The sequence below is a fragment of the Chenopodium album genome, chromosome 27 (assembly GCF_948465745.1).
Source record: "Chenopodium album chromosome 27, dcCheAlbu1.1, whole genome shotgun sequence".
NCBI lineage: Eukaryota > Viridiplantae > Streptophyta > Magnoliopsida > Caryophyllales > Amaranthaceae > Chenopodium > Chenopodium album.
In genome coordinates this window covers 26,831,054-26,846,183 of record NC_137860.1, presented here as the reverse complement: position 1 = coordinate 26,846,183, position 15,130 = coordinate 26,831,054, and the positions used below count along the sequence as shown (strand labels likewise).

Sequence of the window (15,130 nt, the reverse complement as noted above, 5' to 3'; positions counted from 1 at the left end):
GTTAATGTAAATGCATAGTCTAAAAGACACTAATATTTTCATAATTTATATTTGATCAAAGGTATTAATGTCGTACAATTCAAATGCAATGTGCATTGAAAACTATAATCAAGGCAAATGGGCCAAAAGGGAGTAGTAAATAAATTGAATTGGTAGGAATGAACAAGGTTGATAAGTACTTGGACAAGGTTGAGCACTTGAGCATTATCTTAACTTTGAGTTTACTTAAACTTATTGTGTCTGATTGAGTGTCTAAGGGCCTGTTCTGATTTAGTGAACTGAGCTAATGTAAACTGAACTGAATGAACTGAACTAGCTGAACTGAACATAATTGAATTGAACTGAAATGAATTGTTTATGAGAGAGGGAAATTAGGAACTGAACCGAACACTACTAAAAAAAACCCCTATCGAGTCGCCTGTAAATGACCTAACGAGTCGCTTTAAAAGCGACTCCATAGCCACCGACACAATAGCTTCCAACTTTAGGAGTTGCCTCTGAGGCGACTCGATAGCTTTTATATAAGTCGCCTATTAGTTATTAGGCGACTCTATTTGTTAAGCTATTGTGTCGCTTATGTTGAAACAGGCGACTCCATAGATTTATCTATTGTGTCGCTTGTGTTGAAAGAGGCGACACCTAAAAAATCAACATTTTTTCCAATTATTTTTATTAGCTCATATAATGTCAATGTTTATGACACTCAGCATGCTTGATCCTTGGTTCTTTGCCTGGAAGGTTGAAGTTCTTGCCATTATGCCAAAGTTACTTTTCATATATATAAGATATTGTAACTATTTTAAATACATTCTTAGAATTAACCTATCGAGTCGCGTCTTACGTATTAGGCGACTTATTAGGTAGTGGTCATATAATAAAGCACCTAACAAGTCGGACTTTTAGAGTTGCCTGTGTATAAGGTGCGACTTGTAAACATATTGAGTCGCCTCATACTTATTAGGCGACTTGTTAGATCAACAAAGCACCTAATGAGTCACCTAATATACATGAGGTGACTTGATAGGTTTACAAGTCGCACCATATATGCATGCAACTCTATAACCCGACTTATTCGGTGGATTAAATTAGATTTTCAAAGTTACTTGTATATAAGGTGCGACTCATTAACCTATCGAGTCGCCTTATACATATTAGGAGACTCATTAGGTGAGAGTCATAGATAACAAAACTCACCTATTGAGTCGCCTAATATGTATAAGGCGACTCGACAGGTTTTTGAGTCGCACCTTATGTACAGGTGACTTTGAAAATCTAATTTAAACCACCAAATAAGTCGGACAATAGAATCGCATGCATATATGGGGCGACTTGTTAACTTATCAAGTCACCTTATATATATTAGGCGACTCGTTAGGTGCTTTGTTGATTTTAATTTTTAACCCCAACTTAAAGAGTCGCCTAATGAGTATGAGGCGACTCGATAGGTTTATAAGTTGCACCTTATGTACATGTGACTCTAAAAGTCCGACTTATTAGGGGTTTTTTGTAGTAGTGGAACTGAACTGAAATTAAGCTGAAGAGAACACGCCCTAAGTCTAATTGAAAGTGATTGAACTTTAGTAGGCCTTTTTTGTTCACTTTAATGAAATTATACAAATTTTTAGTAAATTATATAATTTTAGTTCAACAAAACTAAGTTTATGTTTTTGTTAAAAAAAACTAAGTTAATTTTTGGTAAATACAAATTTTATTAATTAAATTCTGATACATCAAAGAATAAATATAATAGCAATTCAGTAAAAATAAGTATTAATCAATACAAATATTTGAAATTCAGTTAAAAAAATATCAGGTAAAAGTAACAACTGTTTAGACTTGAAGACAACTATAATTCTATTGGATTTGATTGAGATAGATCTAATCTCAAAATTTTAATATTTCAGTTATTGAATAACGAACCTACCCATAAGTCTACTAGAGTTAATGTATTCATGTAAACATATTATCTCACATTTATGATTGTCTTTCTACTAATATATCCGGAGTACATATATATCTCGATTCAAGACTTGAGCCAAGTTCAAGTAGCTCATGAGTTACATAGGCTCTTTATCAACCCCTACTAAGCAAGACTGCATGAGATTGAGTATTTAGATGCACACTTGCAGCTAGACTTGTTGTTAAGAGTGTTAATGAGACAAAAAACAATATGTACTAAAAGTTCTAGTCGTGCTCATGAGAGTGCCATTGATTTAAAATTTAATGAAAAGTAAAGGTTTACTTAAACATAATAAGAGCCATAGATAGTTTGTATTGGTGTTTCTCTATCGAGGTCAAGTTGATTAAAAAATCTAATTTTTGATAAGTATATTGTCATATAGAAAGTCACAAAAGACAATGATTATGAAGAGTTTCAAACATATACCCCTAAAAACTTTAACCAATTAATATAGCTGACATCCACGCTCAAATTAATCAGGGAGCGCAGCCTACTCCAATAATACATGCTTGATGGACATACCAATCATGCAATAAATTAGATAATTTAAAATACTACTCCATTGTATAAACTGAAAAAGCTAAAGCAAGGCGAAAAGGACAGCAACGAAACTATATTATGCCTTAAAGGTGTGCTAGTAGAGATAGAGTGGCCGGTGTATAGATGAACCTTTCCCAAATCTTAATCAACCTTTATTTGTAACACTACTACAAATTAAAAAAAAAAAAAAAAACCTCCAATAATTTAACGTTTCTATAATATCTTCATTCCCACTTCATATAAATACACCCATAACATTGTCATTTCTTCTCACCACAACAAAAACATATCTCAAAAACACAATATTCTTACAAACATCTACTAGTATATATTTTATTATCAAACCTAGCTTGTTTACAAGTATTCCAACAATCTAGGAAAAAGATGGAGCAAAACCTACCAATTATCACAAAAAAGCTATATAACATGGTTAAACTAGCCATCTTCATGCTAAGAAAAGGTATCTCCAAGAAGAAATTGCTCTTGGACCTTCACTTGATGATGAAAAGAGGAAAGACGGCCTTTACAACCAACAAAGTCTCCACCACTCTAGGTGGTGGTGTTGTTGATTTTGACGTCCAACAAGAGTACGAGTTTAGTTGTAGTAACACCCCTTTGTACCGTCATTACTTCACCAACAAGAAGAAAAACCACTACTACATGCCCTCACCAAAATTTGAAGACATTGATGATAGCTTAGAAGCTATTAGCAAGGTGTTGGAGACCATGGCGTCTAGGAAAGATCGTAGTGTCCGGCCTCTAAGGGTAACGGACTCTCCATTTCCTTTGCAAAATGAAGGAGATTGCGGTGATGAACGTGTGGATGAAGCTGCTGAGGAGTTTATACAGAGGTTTTACTTGCAACTCAAGGAGCAAAACTGCTAGTAGTATTACTAGTTTGGTTGTTTTTGTGGTCAAACTTTTGGTTGCTTAACTTTGTGTTAAGTGTAAAATATGGTGAAATTTAGTGAAAGATAGTAGAAAGATACACAAACAATTCAGGTAACAGTGATGCTGAATATGTGCGTCCGTTTTCTGAAATATCATGCTAGAGTTTTGGACTAGCTTATAAGGTTGAAAGACTTGTAATTTTGCATTACTTTTTATTGTGTGCAAAATATATGTATATGGTATAATAGTTTGCACTTTGTAAAATTGCACTTGCTTCTAGGGTGGTGTTAATCTTTGATTTATAAGTTCACATCATTTACAATTGAAATCAAACTCGACCAAATGAGTAGATAATACTAAAACAAAAACCTCACTCTCCTTAAAAGTTAGAAAACATTTTGTTAAATCAGCACAAACTCGTTGCTTTGAAAAACTTTTTTAATGATTTTTTGACAATCTTGATGTAAGAATAGTGATTTATGTGATTGATAAAAGATTTATTTGATTGGTAGAGAGCTTAGTGATGAAAGAAATGATTCTTTAAAAAAAATTCATGAGAAACAAGTCAATCGGAGTAGGCAACCAGTTATTTATATATATATATATATATATATATATATATATATATATATATATATATATATATATATATATATATATATATATATGTATGATTAATCTAACATTAAAAATGACATTTTAATAGTGACAGACTTAAGTTTGTAGTTTTCAAAAGATTGATAAAAATTCTCATAGACGAATACACTAATTACGTTACAGAGTAGCAATCAACGAAATAAAAATCACGATTTATCACTTGTATAACCATTGATATGAGACGGCCTAAAACAACAACTTGAAATTAGACGGTAGGATTTTGATGAAGCACGCCAGAAGAGAGAGAGAGACGCGGTAACTAACTTTACCAAAAATGACTTTCACCGAAGGGAAGAAACTAACTTTACCTAGATCTATCAACATTTTAAAAATGTGCTACCCTTTCTATCTTGGACCACAAGCATGGAAAAACTTTCATGTACACGGTTACAACTAGCATCAAGCCACTAATTCAAAATCTTCACACGCATGCATAGATGCATATACCGTCTATCCTCACCCATATGGATCACAATTACGTCTTGGATGTAATATGCATGGAAGCTAACTTTGTTTTTCTACTCTCTATTATTTGGGGGAAAGGGCAGGGCCTGTTCTCATTGACTGAACTCAGTTGAACTGAATTGAACTGAATTTATTAGGGCTGAACTGAACTGAATATTTTAAAAGAGAAGAAAATTAGGAGCTGAACTGAACTTATTAGAGCTGAACTGAACTTATTAAAGCTGAACTAAAAATAATCATATGAGAATAGGCCCGTAGTCTTTGTCTCACATTGGTGGGATAGTTAATTAATTTTTTTACTTTATTTGCTTATAATTTGTGGATTTTATATCTTTATATATTAGGTTTAAGAGTTCCTATTAGTGGTTTGGGCTAGAGAAGGCATCACCACGAGCTAGCGGTTTAGTTCGTGAGTCGTTACACTGTAACGTGTGCAATGTGGACCTTTCGGTTACGTATTTTCACAATGATTTTATATTTTTTTTTTTTGAAATTGTCACTTGATTTTCACCTCGTTATTATCTTCCCTTGATCTTCTTTTTCAATTACGTTTTTATGCTGGTTTTAAAAATTGTGGTTTTTCACATATACAAATTTCGTATATTTCTATGTATATTTTAGACGTTGAGGACAGTGACACTAATAAATTGTACTCTCTACGTAGATATAATAATTCAATACACGTATAATACATTATTATGATATGTACCAACAAATAAATCACAAAAGTACTAATTAAACACCTTCAAAATGACAGTTATAGTGATATAAGGTATCATGTTTCTTTGTTATCATCATTTAAGACAAGAATAGTTATCGATTCAAAAAACCTGTCCAATAATTTTTCTGTATTGACACATTATTCATATACGTACTTAGTATGTAGTAACATACATAATTTATTATTTGAAAAAGCTAAAGTTAAAAATTGAAATGGACAGAAACTAATAACCTCTTTGATTGCCTTAAAGCCTTAAAGAAGATAGTGGCCGGTTTTTGATAACATTGAGAGCCTTTAATTTATTCATGCAACTCTACAAACTAGTATTATTGGGAGCTCCATTATTGATTTAAAGCCATATTTTCCACTCATAAAACCTTTGTCTTAAGCTTCATCTCTAATTTCCTAGCTATAAATACATCCTCTACCATTTCTTTTATTTTCCACCACACCAAAAACATCTCTTAGCTTATACATAAACACAACATTCTCACAAACAAGTTAGCTTACCACTATTACAAAATCTAGGAAAAAATGGAGCAAAACCTACCAATAATCACAAAAAAGCTATACAACATGGTTAAACTAGCCATCTTCATGCTAAGAAAAGGCATCTCCAAGAAGAAATTGCTCTTGGACCTCAACTTGATGGTGAAACGAGGAAAGACGGCCTTCACAACAAGCAAAGTCTCCACCACTCAAGGTGGTAGTGTTGTTGGTTTCGACGTTCAACAAAACACCCCTTTATACCGTCATTACTTCACCAACAAGAAGAAAAATCACCAAAACTACTACTACATGCCTTCTCCAAAATTTGAAGACATATTGATGACAACTTAGAAGCTATTAGCAAGGTGATGGAGCCCATGTTGTCTAGGAAAGATAGCGGTGTCCGGCCTCTAAGGGTTACGGACTCTCCATTTCCTTTGCAAAATGAAGGAAATTGTGGTGATGAACGTGTGGATGAAGCTGCTGAGGAGTTTATTAAGAGGTTTTACTCGCAACTCAAGGAGCAAAACTGTTATTAGTATTATTACTTGGATAGTTTTATGGTCACACTTTTGTTTGCTTAATGTTGTGTTAAGTGTAAGTTGAAGTAAATTTAGTGTAATATAGTAGAAAAATACATATATATAGGTATAAAAAATGATACAATTCAGGAAACAGTGATGCTGAATATGTGCGTCCGTTTTTTGAAATATCATGCTGTCTATTTTTGGGACAAGCAATATGGACATATGGTAGAACTTTGGACTACCTTGTAAGGTAGTGAAACTTGTAATTTTGCATTACTTTTTATTGTGTGTGCAAAGTATGTATGATATATTAGACTATATTGGCAATCTCACTCTTGAATCATTTGGAAGTTTGCAATTTGTGAAATTGATGCACTTGCTTTTAAAGCTAAAGCTAAGTGAAATTTATATTCGGTTTATGTCTAAAATTGAAATCTGATTCGACCAACCAGTACACCAAATAAATAAATAAATAAATAAATAAATAAACAAGTTATTCATGGAAATTTTGTGTTTAATTGATGTAGGAATGGAGAAGTTGATCTATGATTGATAAAGATATTTGTTAGGTAGAACACAATGAAAGAAACGATTCAAACATATATGATGAGAAATAAGTCAACCACCAATTTTACTTAACTAATTTATCATTAAAATGACTTTAATAGTGACAAACTTAATAAATACTTATCAAGAGCTTGATGAAAATAACTCTCCTAGATAAAGAGACTAATTACTCGCTATCAATCAAAGAAATCAAAATCAAGATTTTTCACTAGTATAAACATCGATAAGACAATGCTTACAACAACCAATTAAAATTGGACAGTATGACCTTAAAGAGCCTCTAATGAGAGAAAGACGCGGTAACTTTACCTAGATGACTTTCACAAAAGGAAAGAAAAAACACTTTACCTCGATGAACCGTCAACATTGAGCAAAACTTTGCAAAATATGTGCGATATCCTTTTCTTCGAAGGACCACAAGCATGAGAAAACTATGATTCCAATTCGAAATCTTCACTCGCACCGTCTATCAATTCAACCATGAGGATCACAACAAGCACTTGAATTCTAGTGTTATTACTTGTGCTATGATCTAATTTACAAGATACATTCTCTGCACTAGCTACTCTTCATTTAGCAATTACATCATTATTACACACCCTTGTTTTAATTCGATTTTGAAACTTATTTGTATAAACTTTAATACGTTGTATTTCGTATTAGATTTATTAGTTAATGAATCTATAAATTTTTGTGGTTAATATAATAATATTGTACATCTTCACTACGCGCAAAACTCACGTACATGTACATAACATGGAATTTCGATAACACTCATCGTTTTCTATAAGCACAACAACGTAGTGATGTACATGCAGTTTATTCTAGTTTGGTATTGTAACAATTAAACAATAGCCAAGTTTATTCTAGTTTGGTATTGTAACAATTAAACAATAGCCAATCTGGCCATCCTCTAAGATTAGTGCATGGATTTTCTTCATGATAATTAACGTAGCACACTAGCACATAAGCTTGTACTTCGTATATAACTAATTTACTATTATATACTTTGTAAATAAGACGCATTACTGCATTAGTCATCCCAAACTACAAAATATATTGTGCTCTACATTACATAAAAGCAAACTTCATAAGTGGTGATATCATAAACTTGTATGAAATTTGGGGTGAATAAGCTTGTTGTATACATATACAAAGTCTGATAAATCAACTAATGGAAGATAAAAAGCCAAGTGACTACTATTAATTGGCAATTCCAAACAAAACAAGGGCATCTACAAAATTAATTGATCGTAGTTCTCTTCATTTTTTTTTATCAATAGTATGAGCCCCGTTGTAAATTCCAGCTGACTTACTTGTAAATTAGATAAATAAGATTTTTTTTTCATAATCAATTTATTAATCAGCGCGTTTTCTGTGTGGCCGGTTAATGCACACCAAAACACTAATCGGGTAACTCCTAATGGACCGAGTAATCCTTGATCGACCGAATAACCCCTGATCAAGTAACCCCTGTCCAAGTAGCCCCGACCACATAATTAATATGGTCAGCCACATATAAAATTTTTTGTTTATTAATATGATCATACCAAAAAAAAAATATATAATTAATACGAAATAGTTTCTATATATATACCATAAATAGATTTTACGGGTTAGCTTCTATGATATCTACTCACACTCCAATCAATTTACTTTATTTTAATTTCTCCTCCAAAGTTGGTGGGGAATCTTGATAATCAAAACTTCAAAAGCATCGACTACACACCACAATTTTTGGCCTCAATAATAACTAAATGTTGGACTATCCGACTATGTATTATGATTGTTATGCTAAAAATAATAACTTTGTTATCCTTATATCTATCAATCACAAAAAGCAAGGACACATAGGTATATCTAGTTATTTATAATATCATTTTAGGAATCAAGATTTATTAAAAATCTTGTATTGTAGTATTCTTAAGTCTTAACACTAGCCACTTGTCAAGCATTAGCTATGTACACAGTACACTATCTACCGCACTTGAACTTTAGTTTCCATGCATGGCAGCATGGGCTATACCCTATCGTGGTTTAGTGACAAGAATAGTGCATACAATTAGAAGCGGAAATATAAAATTAAATTAAATATTAATTACACTACTTATTAATGTGAGATTGCCATGCATTTTGTAATAATTAAAACCAAACTAGCTAGTAAGAACTACATGTATCATTTTTATATATAAAATAATATGATTAAAGAAGTCAAAATTCCTCAATTATGCCTCTTTTAGGAGGAATTTTCAACATACATATCGTCTACATCAACAGTTTTAAAAACTAGTTCAAGGCAAAACCACTTGTAGAATTGCTATTTTCATGAAGGATATAATCACAATGTAAATAATACAAGCTTATCTCCTTGATAAACAAAGGTACATGTTTATCGAATAGCAAAAATGCAAATAAATCAACATTTTTTTGTCATATATAGGTTCTATAGTTTTTGATTTATTACCAAAATGCTATGCTGACTAGACAAAATTGTTCATATATTTATAATTTTGCCATTTGATATTTTTTCTTTTAAATTTTGTAGAAAGTGAAATCAAATTGTGACTAGGGCAAGATTTAAATTTCTAATTGAACTAGTGGTTTATAACCTTATAGAAATGTGATTAAATTTCGGTTTCCATTTGCCTCGACTGAAAAATAAACCATTATCACCATTTTGTAAAGGAAACAAAAATCAGTTTTAATAATTCCAATTTCAGCTGGTTTTCTTTGAATAATTCCTACTTTTAATTATTATTGAATTATCCCAACTTTAGGGTGTTTTTTCTTCTTACAATCTTAATGACCGTTGACTTGTTAAAAGAGTATTTTATTATTATTTTTGTATAGTGCCACATGTCATAATTTAATTAGTTAAAAAACCCATATACCTAGCCCCCACCTCCTCCCCTTATCCCAACTAACCCCCTTCCCCCTGGCCACCCAAAGCCTTGAAACCACCTGGCCACCCCACCCTAACTCCTGAAACTGGTCGACCGCCCTACATCAATCCTGGCCTCCAAACCACCTCCTCCTTTCCCCCAACCTGATACCTCCCCCTTCTTTTCCTACCTTGTTAAATGACCCCCGGCCCCTTCCCTAGTTCCCTTTCCCAACCCCCAAACCCGCCCCCTTCCTTCTTCCACGCACCCCTAATATTGGCACCCCTAGGCAATTTCCGCCGGTTTCAAGGGTAGGGGAAAAGGGGTTGTTTTCCCGGGTAGGCAAAGGAAGGAAGGGCATCTTCAATTCGTGGGCCATGGAATGGTGGCTGGTCGTGTTATAATAAGGTGAAGGAAGGGTTAAAGGTTATTCCAGTGAGGGAAGGGAAGGGAGGGGGTGGGCTTGGGTGGTCCGGTGAGGGAAGAGGAGGGCTGGGGATTTCCTTTTTTTTTTTGGTACCAATCACGGCTTGACACGTTCCAAGTAACCTGATATAACAAGTTGTTGATTTTTGTTGATCGAATAGATTGAGATTGTAAGAAGAAAACACACCCTAAAGTAGGAATTATTCCAAGGAAATCGAATTTTGAGATCATTTAAAGAAAATCGGCTAAAGTTAGGATTATTAAAACCAATTTTTTTTTTATAAGTTGTTTTGAGATCTAATTTAACAAGATTAATAGGTTTATTGTTAATAAGCTTATTTATAAATAAATATTGATTGGGGCCGGTAAGCTACATTTTTTTTTTTTTTTTTTTTTTTTTTTTTTTTTTTGAAACCGGCCGGAGCCACTTAGCTTGATCTTATTGCTCGTTTCGCTTCAAGCTAAGCTTTTATTAGTTAAATGATTTTATTCTTAAACTACATATTACAAATTAATAAGTCATTAATTAAAAAACTGTAACGATCTGGCTATTTAAACCGTTTTTTCAAAGGTTAAGTAGTTTTAAACAAGTTATATACAACATAAATTTGCTTAATTATTACATCAATCAATTGCCAACGTTTTTATGAACAAACTAAAGCCAAACATGATGGTGTTCAAGTACTAGTTATTTTTTGACAAGGTTCAAGTACTAGTTTAACTCATCATTGTGCGTTGTTTATAGCAACCTTATGGGGGCTATGGAAGTCAAGGAATGAGAGATGCTTTAAAAGTGCACGAAGTACGAGAGGGCAAGTGGTGGAATTCATAGGGCTAGCGATGAAAGACCATGAGATTTTCACTCAACAAGGAGTTTTGACTAGAGAGGTAGAGGTTAGTAATGGTAACGATCCAATCATACCTCCGGGATTCAACTATGTTCAATTGGGGATAGAAAAGGTTGGGTTTGAGGATTTCATAATGGAAGTGGATGGTTCGTGAGACAAGAAGACTACAAGAGCAGGTATTGGATGGGCGGTTAAGGACAACTCTCAGGGCTATGACATGGATGAAGGTGGAAGACATGGAGCGGCAACTTCAGCTCTTCATTTTGAAGCTTGGGCTTGCCTTGAGGCTATGAAATGGGCCCAAACTAAAGGTAAGCATGGGATCCTTATCCTAACTGAATCAACCTCCCTTATAAACAACTTACAGGATAACCTGGGTAAAGAGATCCTAATAACCTGGATGCTAAAAGAGATAAGGAAGGTTGGCTCAATTTTCCAGAGGTGCACGATCCTAAAGGTAAAGAGGGACCAGGTTCAAAGGGCGGATGACATAGCCAGAAATTGTCGGATTACTTTGTCTAGTTATTTGTAGTTTTCCTTTGCTATTGTCAAAAAAAAAAAAAAAAAAAAAAAAAACAAAAAACAAAACATCACTACTTTACCTTATAATTGAGTTTCAATATCTCACTTAAGTTATGGCTATTTAAAAATATCTCTACTTTCAGCTCCCCTTTGTGGGTGTTTAAAAAAAAAAAAAAAAAAAAAAAAAAAAAAAAAAAAAAATCTCTACTTTCGCCCTAAGATACAAGAAGTGACTACATACTAATTATCAATGAAGCTCCATACCGAAAAAGATATAAGAAATTGTACTATTTGTACAATTTAGCTAACTTAAAAAGGTGTTATGGCCTAATTAGCTAGCTTAGGAAATTCAACACGTTTAAAGTTCAAACATGTCTCAAATAAACCACTTTTGCATTATTACAACTCAAGTCATTCCATTAAACGTGCCCTTAATAACTAATATTATTCAATAAAGGTAGAAAAAGTAGAAATGATACAAGTTAAGAAATTGAAACTTCTACTCACCCTCCCACAAACAAAAGTACTCAATAATTTAACATTTCCTATTCAACTTTTATCTCCTATATATAACACCTTTCAATTTGCATCCCTTTCTCATCATAGCAAAGTCTTGTATTCTCAATTCACTTTTCTCTCCTAAAATCCTAAACACTAAAAAAACTAAAGCATTAGAAATGGAGCCTAAATTAGAGGGCATTTCAAGGAAGGTATGGAAAATTGTAAGGGTGGCAATTTTCATGATAAAGAAAGGTCTATGCAAGAAAAAAATAGTCATGGACCTCAACTTCATGATGAAGCGTGGCAAAATCGCCGGTAAAAAAGCCCTAGGACACCTTATGTTCCACAACCACAACCACCTCTTGTCCACTCAGGGCGGCGTTGGTGGGTCATCTAACCTCTCCAACAACGCCCGGGAGTACGAGTTTAGTTGTAGCAACACACCTTTATACCACCGCTACTTCACCAACAAAAGAAAGAACCACCACCACCAAAATAATGATCACTATTACATGCCCTCCCCTTTTCCCTTGGAAGATGGTCAAAATTATAACCTAGAGGATGTTAACAATGTACTTGAAATGATATTACGTAACGATAAAGCTGCTGGTGGTGCTCCGGCTGAATCACCGGCTTTGCCGGGTCTAGGGTTCGGACAGAGCCCTACGGTCCAGCCTCTAAGGATAATGGACTCACCATCTTCGGTACAAAACATGGATCAAGATGATGAGCATGTTGATCAGGCTGCTGAAGATTTCATCAAGGATTTCTATTCTCAACTTATACAGCAAAATTAGATGCCTCTTAATTAAATTAGTACATTGTGTCTTTTTGTAGGAGGAACTTAAAATTGTAGAGATGATACATTTTACTTTTTACAAATTTATTTTTTATCTATTTTGGAGGGGAATCATATAAATGTGTCAAGAAAAAGAAAAGAATATGTTCTCTTTCAATGCAAAATTTGCAACTTCGTCTTGCATTATTATACTTCTATACATTTTTTTTTAATAAAAAAAAATATTTGGACACATACAAGCCAAAATTTTTCTTAGAGCAGAAGGATTTATGTGTACGTATTGGTACAATTTGTTACTTATTTTTAATCATTCCCTCTCTTTTTTAGGGGAAATTTCTTTTAGTGCCATATTTTTGGTACCTTTGAATAAAGTGAAAATCAAATCAAACGTAGTTGACCAATTAACTTGCTTTCTTTCTCGTCCAAAATTAAAAAAAAAAAAAAAAAACCTTGCTTTCTTTAGGTAGGAAGTTCCTCTTTTTTTTTTTCTTTTTTTTTTTGTTAGTGTGTTCATTCTTCTAACATACAAGTATAATACTAACATTCACATGCATTTTGTTACTTAAATATACTCTTTTATATATGAGTTCTTGAATAAATTTATGGTGCTTTTGTATAGACGTGTTCTTATATGTGATTCGCCATATAATAAATCAATGGTGTAATATATTCAAATGAAATTATTGACAAATGCCAATACGTAGATGATATTATTGACCATGCATGCAACAATGAGATTACAAGTACAAAAAATAAGGGCTTGTTTGGCACTATTTTATTTATTTATTTATTTATTTTATTTATTTATTTATTTTTTTTTAAAACAAAAAACCAAAACAGGAAACGAGAAAAAAGGTGTTTCCACTTTTCTGTTGTCAGTTTTTAAAATTATCATGAGTTTAATATATTTGACTAATTTTTTATTCATTATATGACATATATCATATGATTTTGAAAAAAAAAAGAAAAAAACAACAGAAAACCACAGTGATGCCAAACGAACCTAAATTATGTGTTTATATATAGAGGTTACTAATGATGCATATAAGGAGTATGATTATATGAAGTTATTGATCAAGTATAAAAGATATTATCGATAAATAATTAGGTTATTACTTCTAACAAATCCATGTGGTACTAATAAAGTTGTGGTTGAGTTACCATATAAATTATACCATGCCATTACTTACAAGTGTGTATGTAACGTGTCATTCATAAGATTAACGGATTAATTAATATACAAAGACTCTATTTGTTTTGATGGAAAACATTTTATTGTTCGGTATAAAATAAAGTGCATGTGAAAAAAAAGTTTTCCCAAGATAATGTACACAAACTGTACAAATTTATGAAAATAATTTAAGGCCTGTTCTGATTGACTAAAATGAGCTGAATTGAATATTTTATAAGAGAAGGAAATTAAGAACTAAACTGAACTGAAATAATCTGAAGAGAACAGACCCATATACACATAGTATCTAACCTTTTCCATTCCCAATGTTTAAATTGTTTGGTAAAGTTGTCCGTTTACCGACTCTAATTACCTCCTAAAAGTGTAAGCCCAGTCGAAGAATGTATTGCAAATTATATACTACCTCTGTTTCATATTTTTTGCAACTTTTGCCAAAAATAGATGCTACACATTATTTGCAACCAATGTCTTCTTTCCTTTTTAGGTTGTCATTTCTCTCTATCTCTCTCCTCATCACATGCATTCCTATTTTTCTCTCTTTATCTTACACTCACAAGCAAATTGTTCCTAGGAGTCCGTAGACCCTTCAAAGTTGCAAAAATTGTGAAACAGAGGTAGTAAAAAAAAAAAAAATGGAGGAATTAGAATAAATAGTTAGTTACATACTTCGTATATGTTATTTTTTCCTACTCAATGACTCATTTATTTATGTTAATAAAAAAGGATTCTATGTGGAACCTTGTTCTAAAAGTGAGAGAGCACAACCTAAAAAAATAAAGAGATCACTAACTTAGTCACTTTAGTTTAGTAGACTCACTCACTAAGTGGCGCTGCATAAAAGAAGAAAACAGCCAAAAATATTTGCTAAAATACAAAGCCACGACTAATTGCAAGACAAGGCACTCAAATAATTGTGTACCTTCTTAGCTTTTTTAAACTATTCACTTTTTGCCACCATACCCTCATCCAACCTTAATATTCCAAGATCAAGCCTAACAAAGGCTTGGATCCGTGGAAGATCCATCTACTTATCGATGATGCACGTCAATAATAAATAGCTAGATTATTTTACCGAGACTTGTTCTCGCCACATGAAATGAGGAAATTGGACACGTATCATGTCACAAATTATGTTGCAGCTTT

At 32.8% G+C, this 15,130-nt stretch overlaps 3 protein-coding genes across 3 annotated transcripts; all 3 read left to right on the top strand.

Annotated features, from left to right (window-relative positions):
- The first annotated feature begins 2,926 nt into the window (after positions 1-2,926).
- Positions 2,927-3,385, top strand: LOC145619890 (uncharacterized). Its single transcript, XM_081674576.1, has one exon. The coding sequence runs from the start codon at positions 2,927-2,929 to the stop codon at positions 3,383-3,385; it is 459 nt and encodes a 152-aa protein (XP_081530702.1).
- A 2,383-nt stretch (positions 3,386-5,768) lies between these two features.
- On the top strand, positions 5,769-6,074 carry LOC145619889 (uncharacterized). The gene has a single exon (XM_081674575.1). It carries the CDS (start codon positions 5,769-5,771, stop codon positions 6,072-6,074), a length of 306 nt encoding a protein of 101 aa, XP_081530701.1.
- Positions 6,075-12,172: 6,098 nt separating this feature from the next.
- LOC145619888 (uncharacterized) lies at positions 12,173-12,793 on the top strand. The gene has a single exon (XM_081674574.1). The coding sequence runs from the start codon at positions 12,173-12,175 to the stop codon at positions 12,791-12,793; it is 621 nt and encodes a 206-aa protein (XP_081530700.1).
- The last annotated feature ends 2,337 nt before the right edge of the window (positions 12,794-15,130 follow it).

What these genes read in the sequence shown, in the direction of transcription:
- LOC145619890 (XM_081674576.1), top strand. Translation starts at nt 2,927, where the DNA reads ATGGTTAAACTAGCCATCTTCATGCTAAGAAAAGGTATCTCCAAGAAG.
- LOC145619889 (XM_081674575.1), top strand. Translation starts at nt 5,769, where the DNA reads ATGGAGCAAAACCTACCAATAATCACAAAAAAGCTATACAACATGGTT.
- LOC145619888 (XM_081674574.1), top strand. Translation starts at nt 12,173, where the DNA reads ATGGAGCCTAAATTAGAGGGCATTTCAAGGAAGGTATGGAAAATTGTA.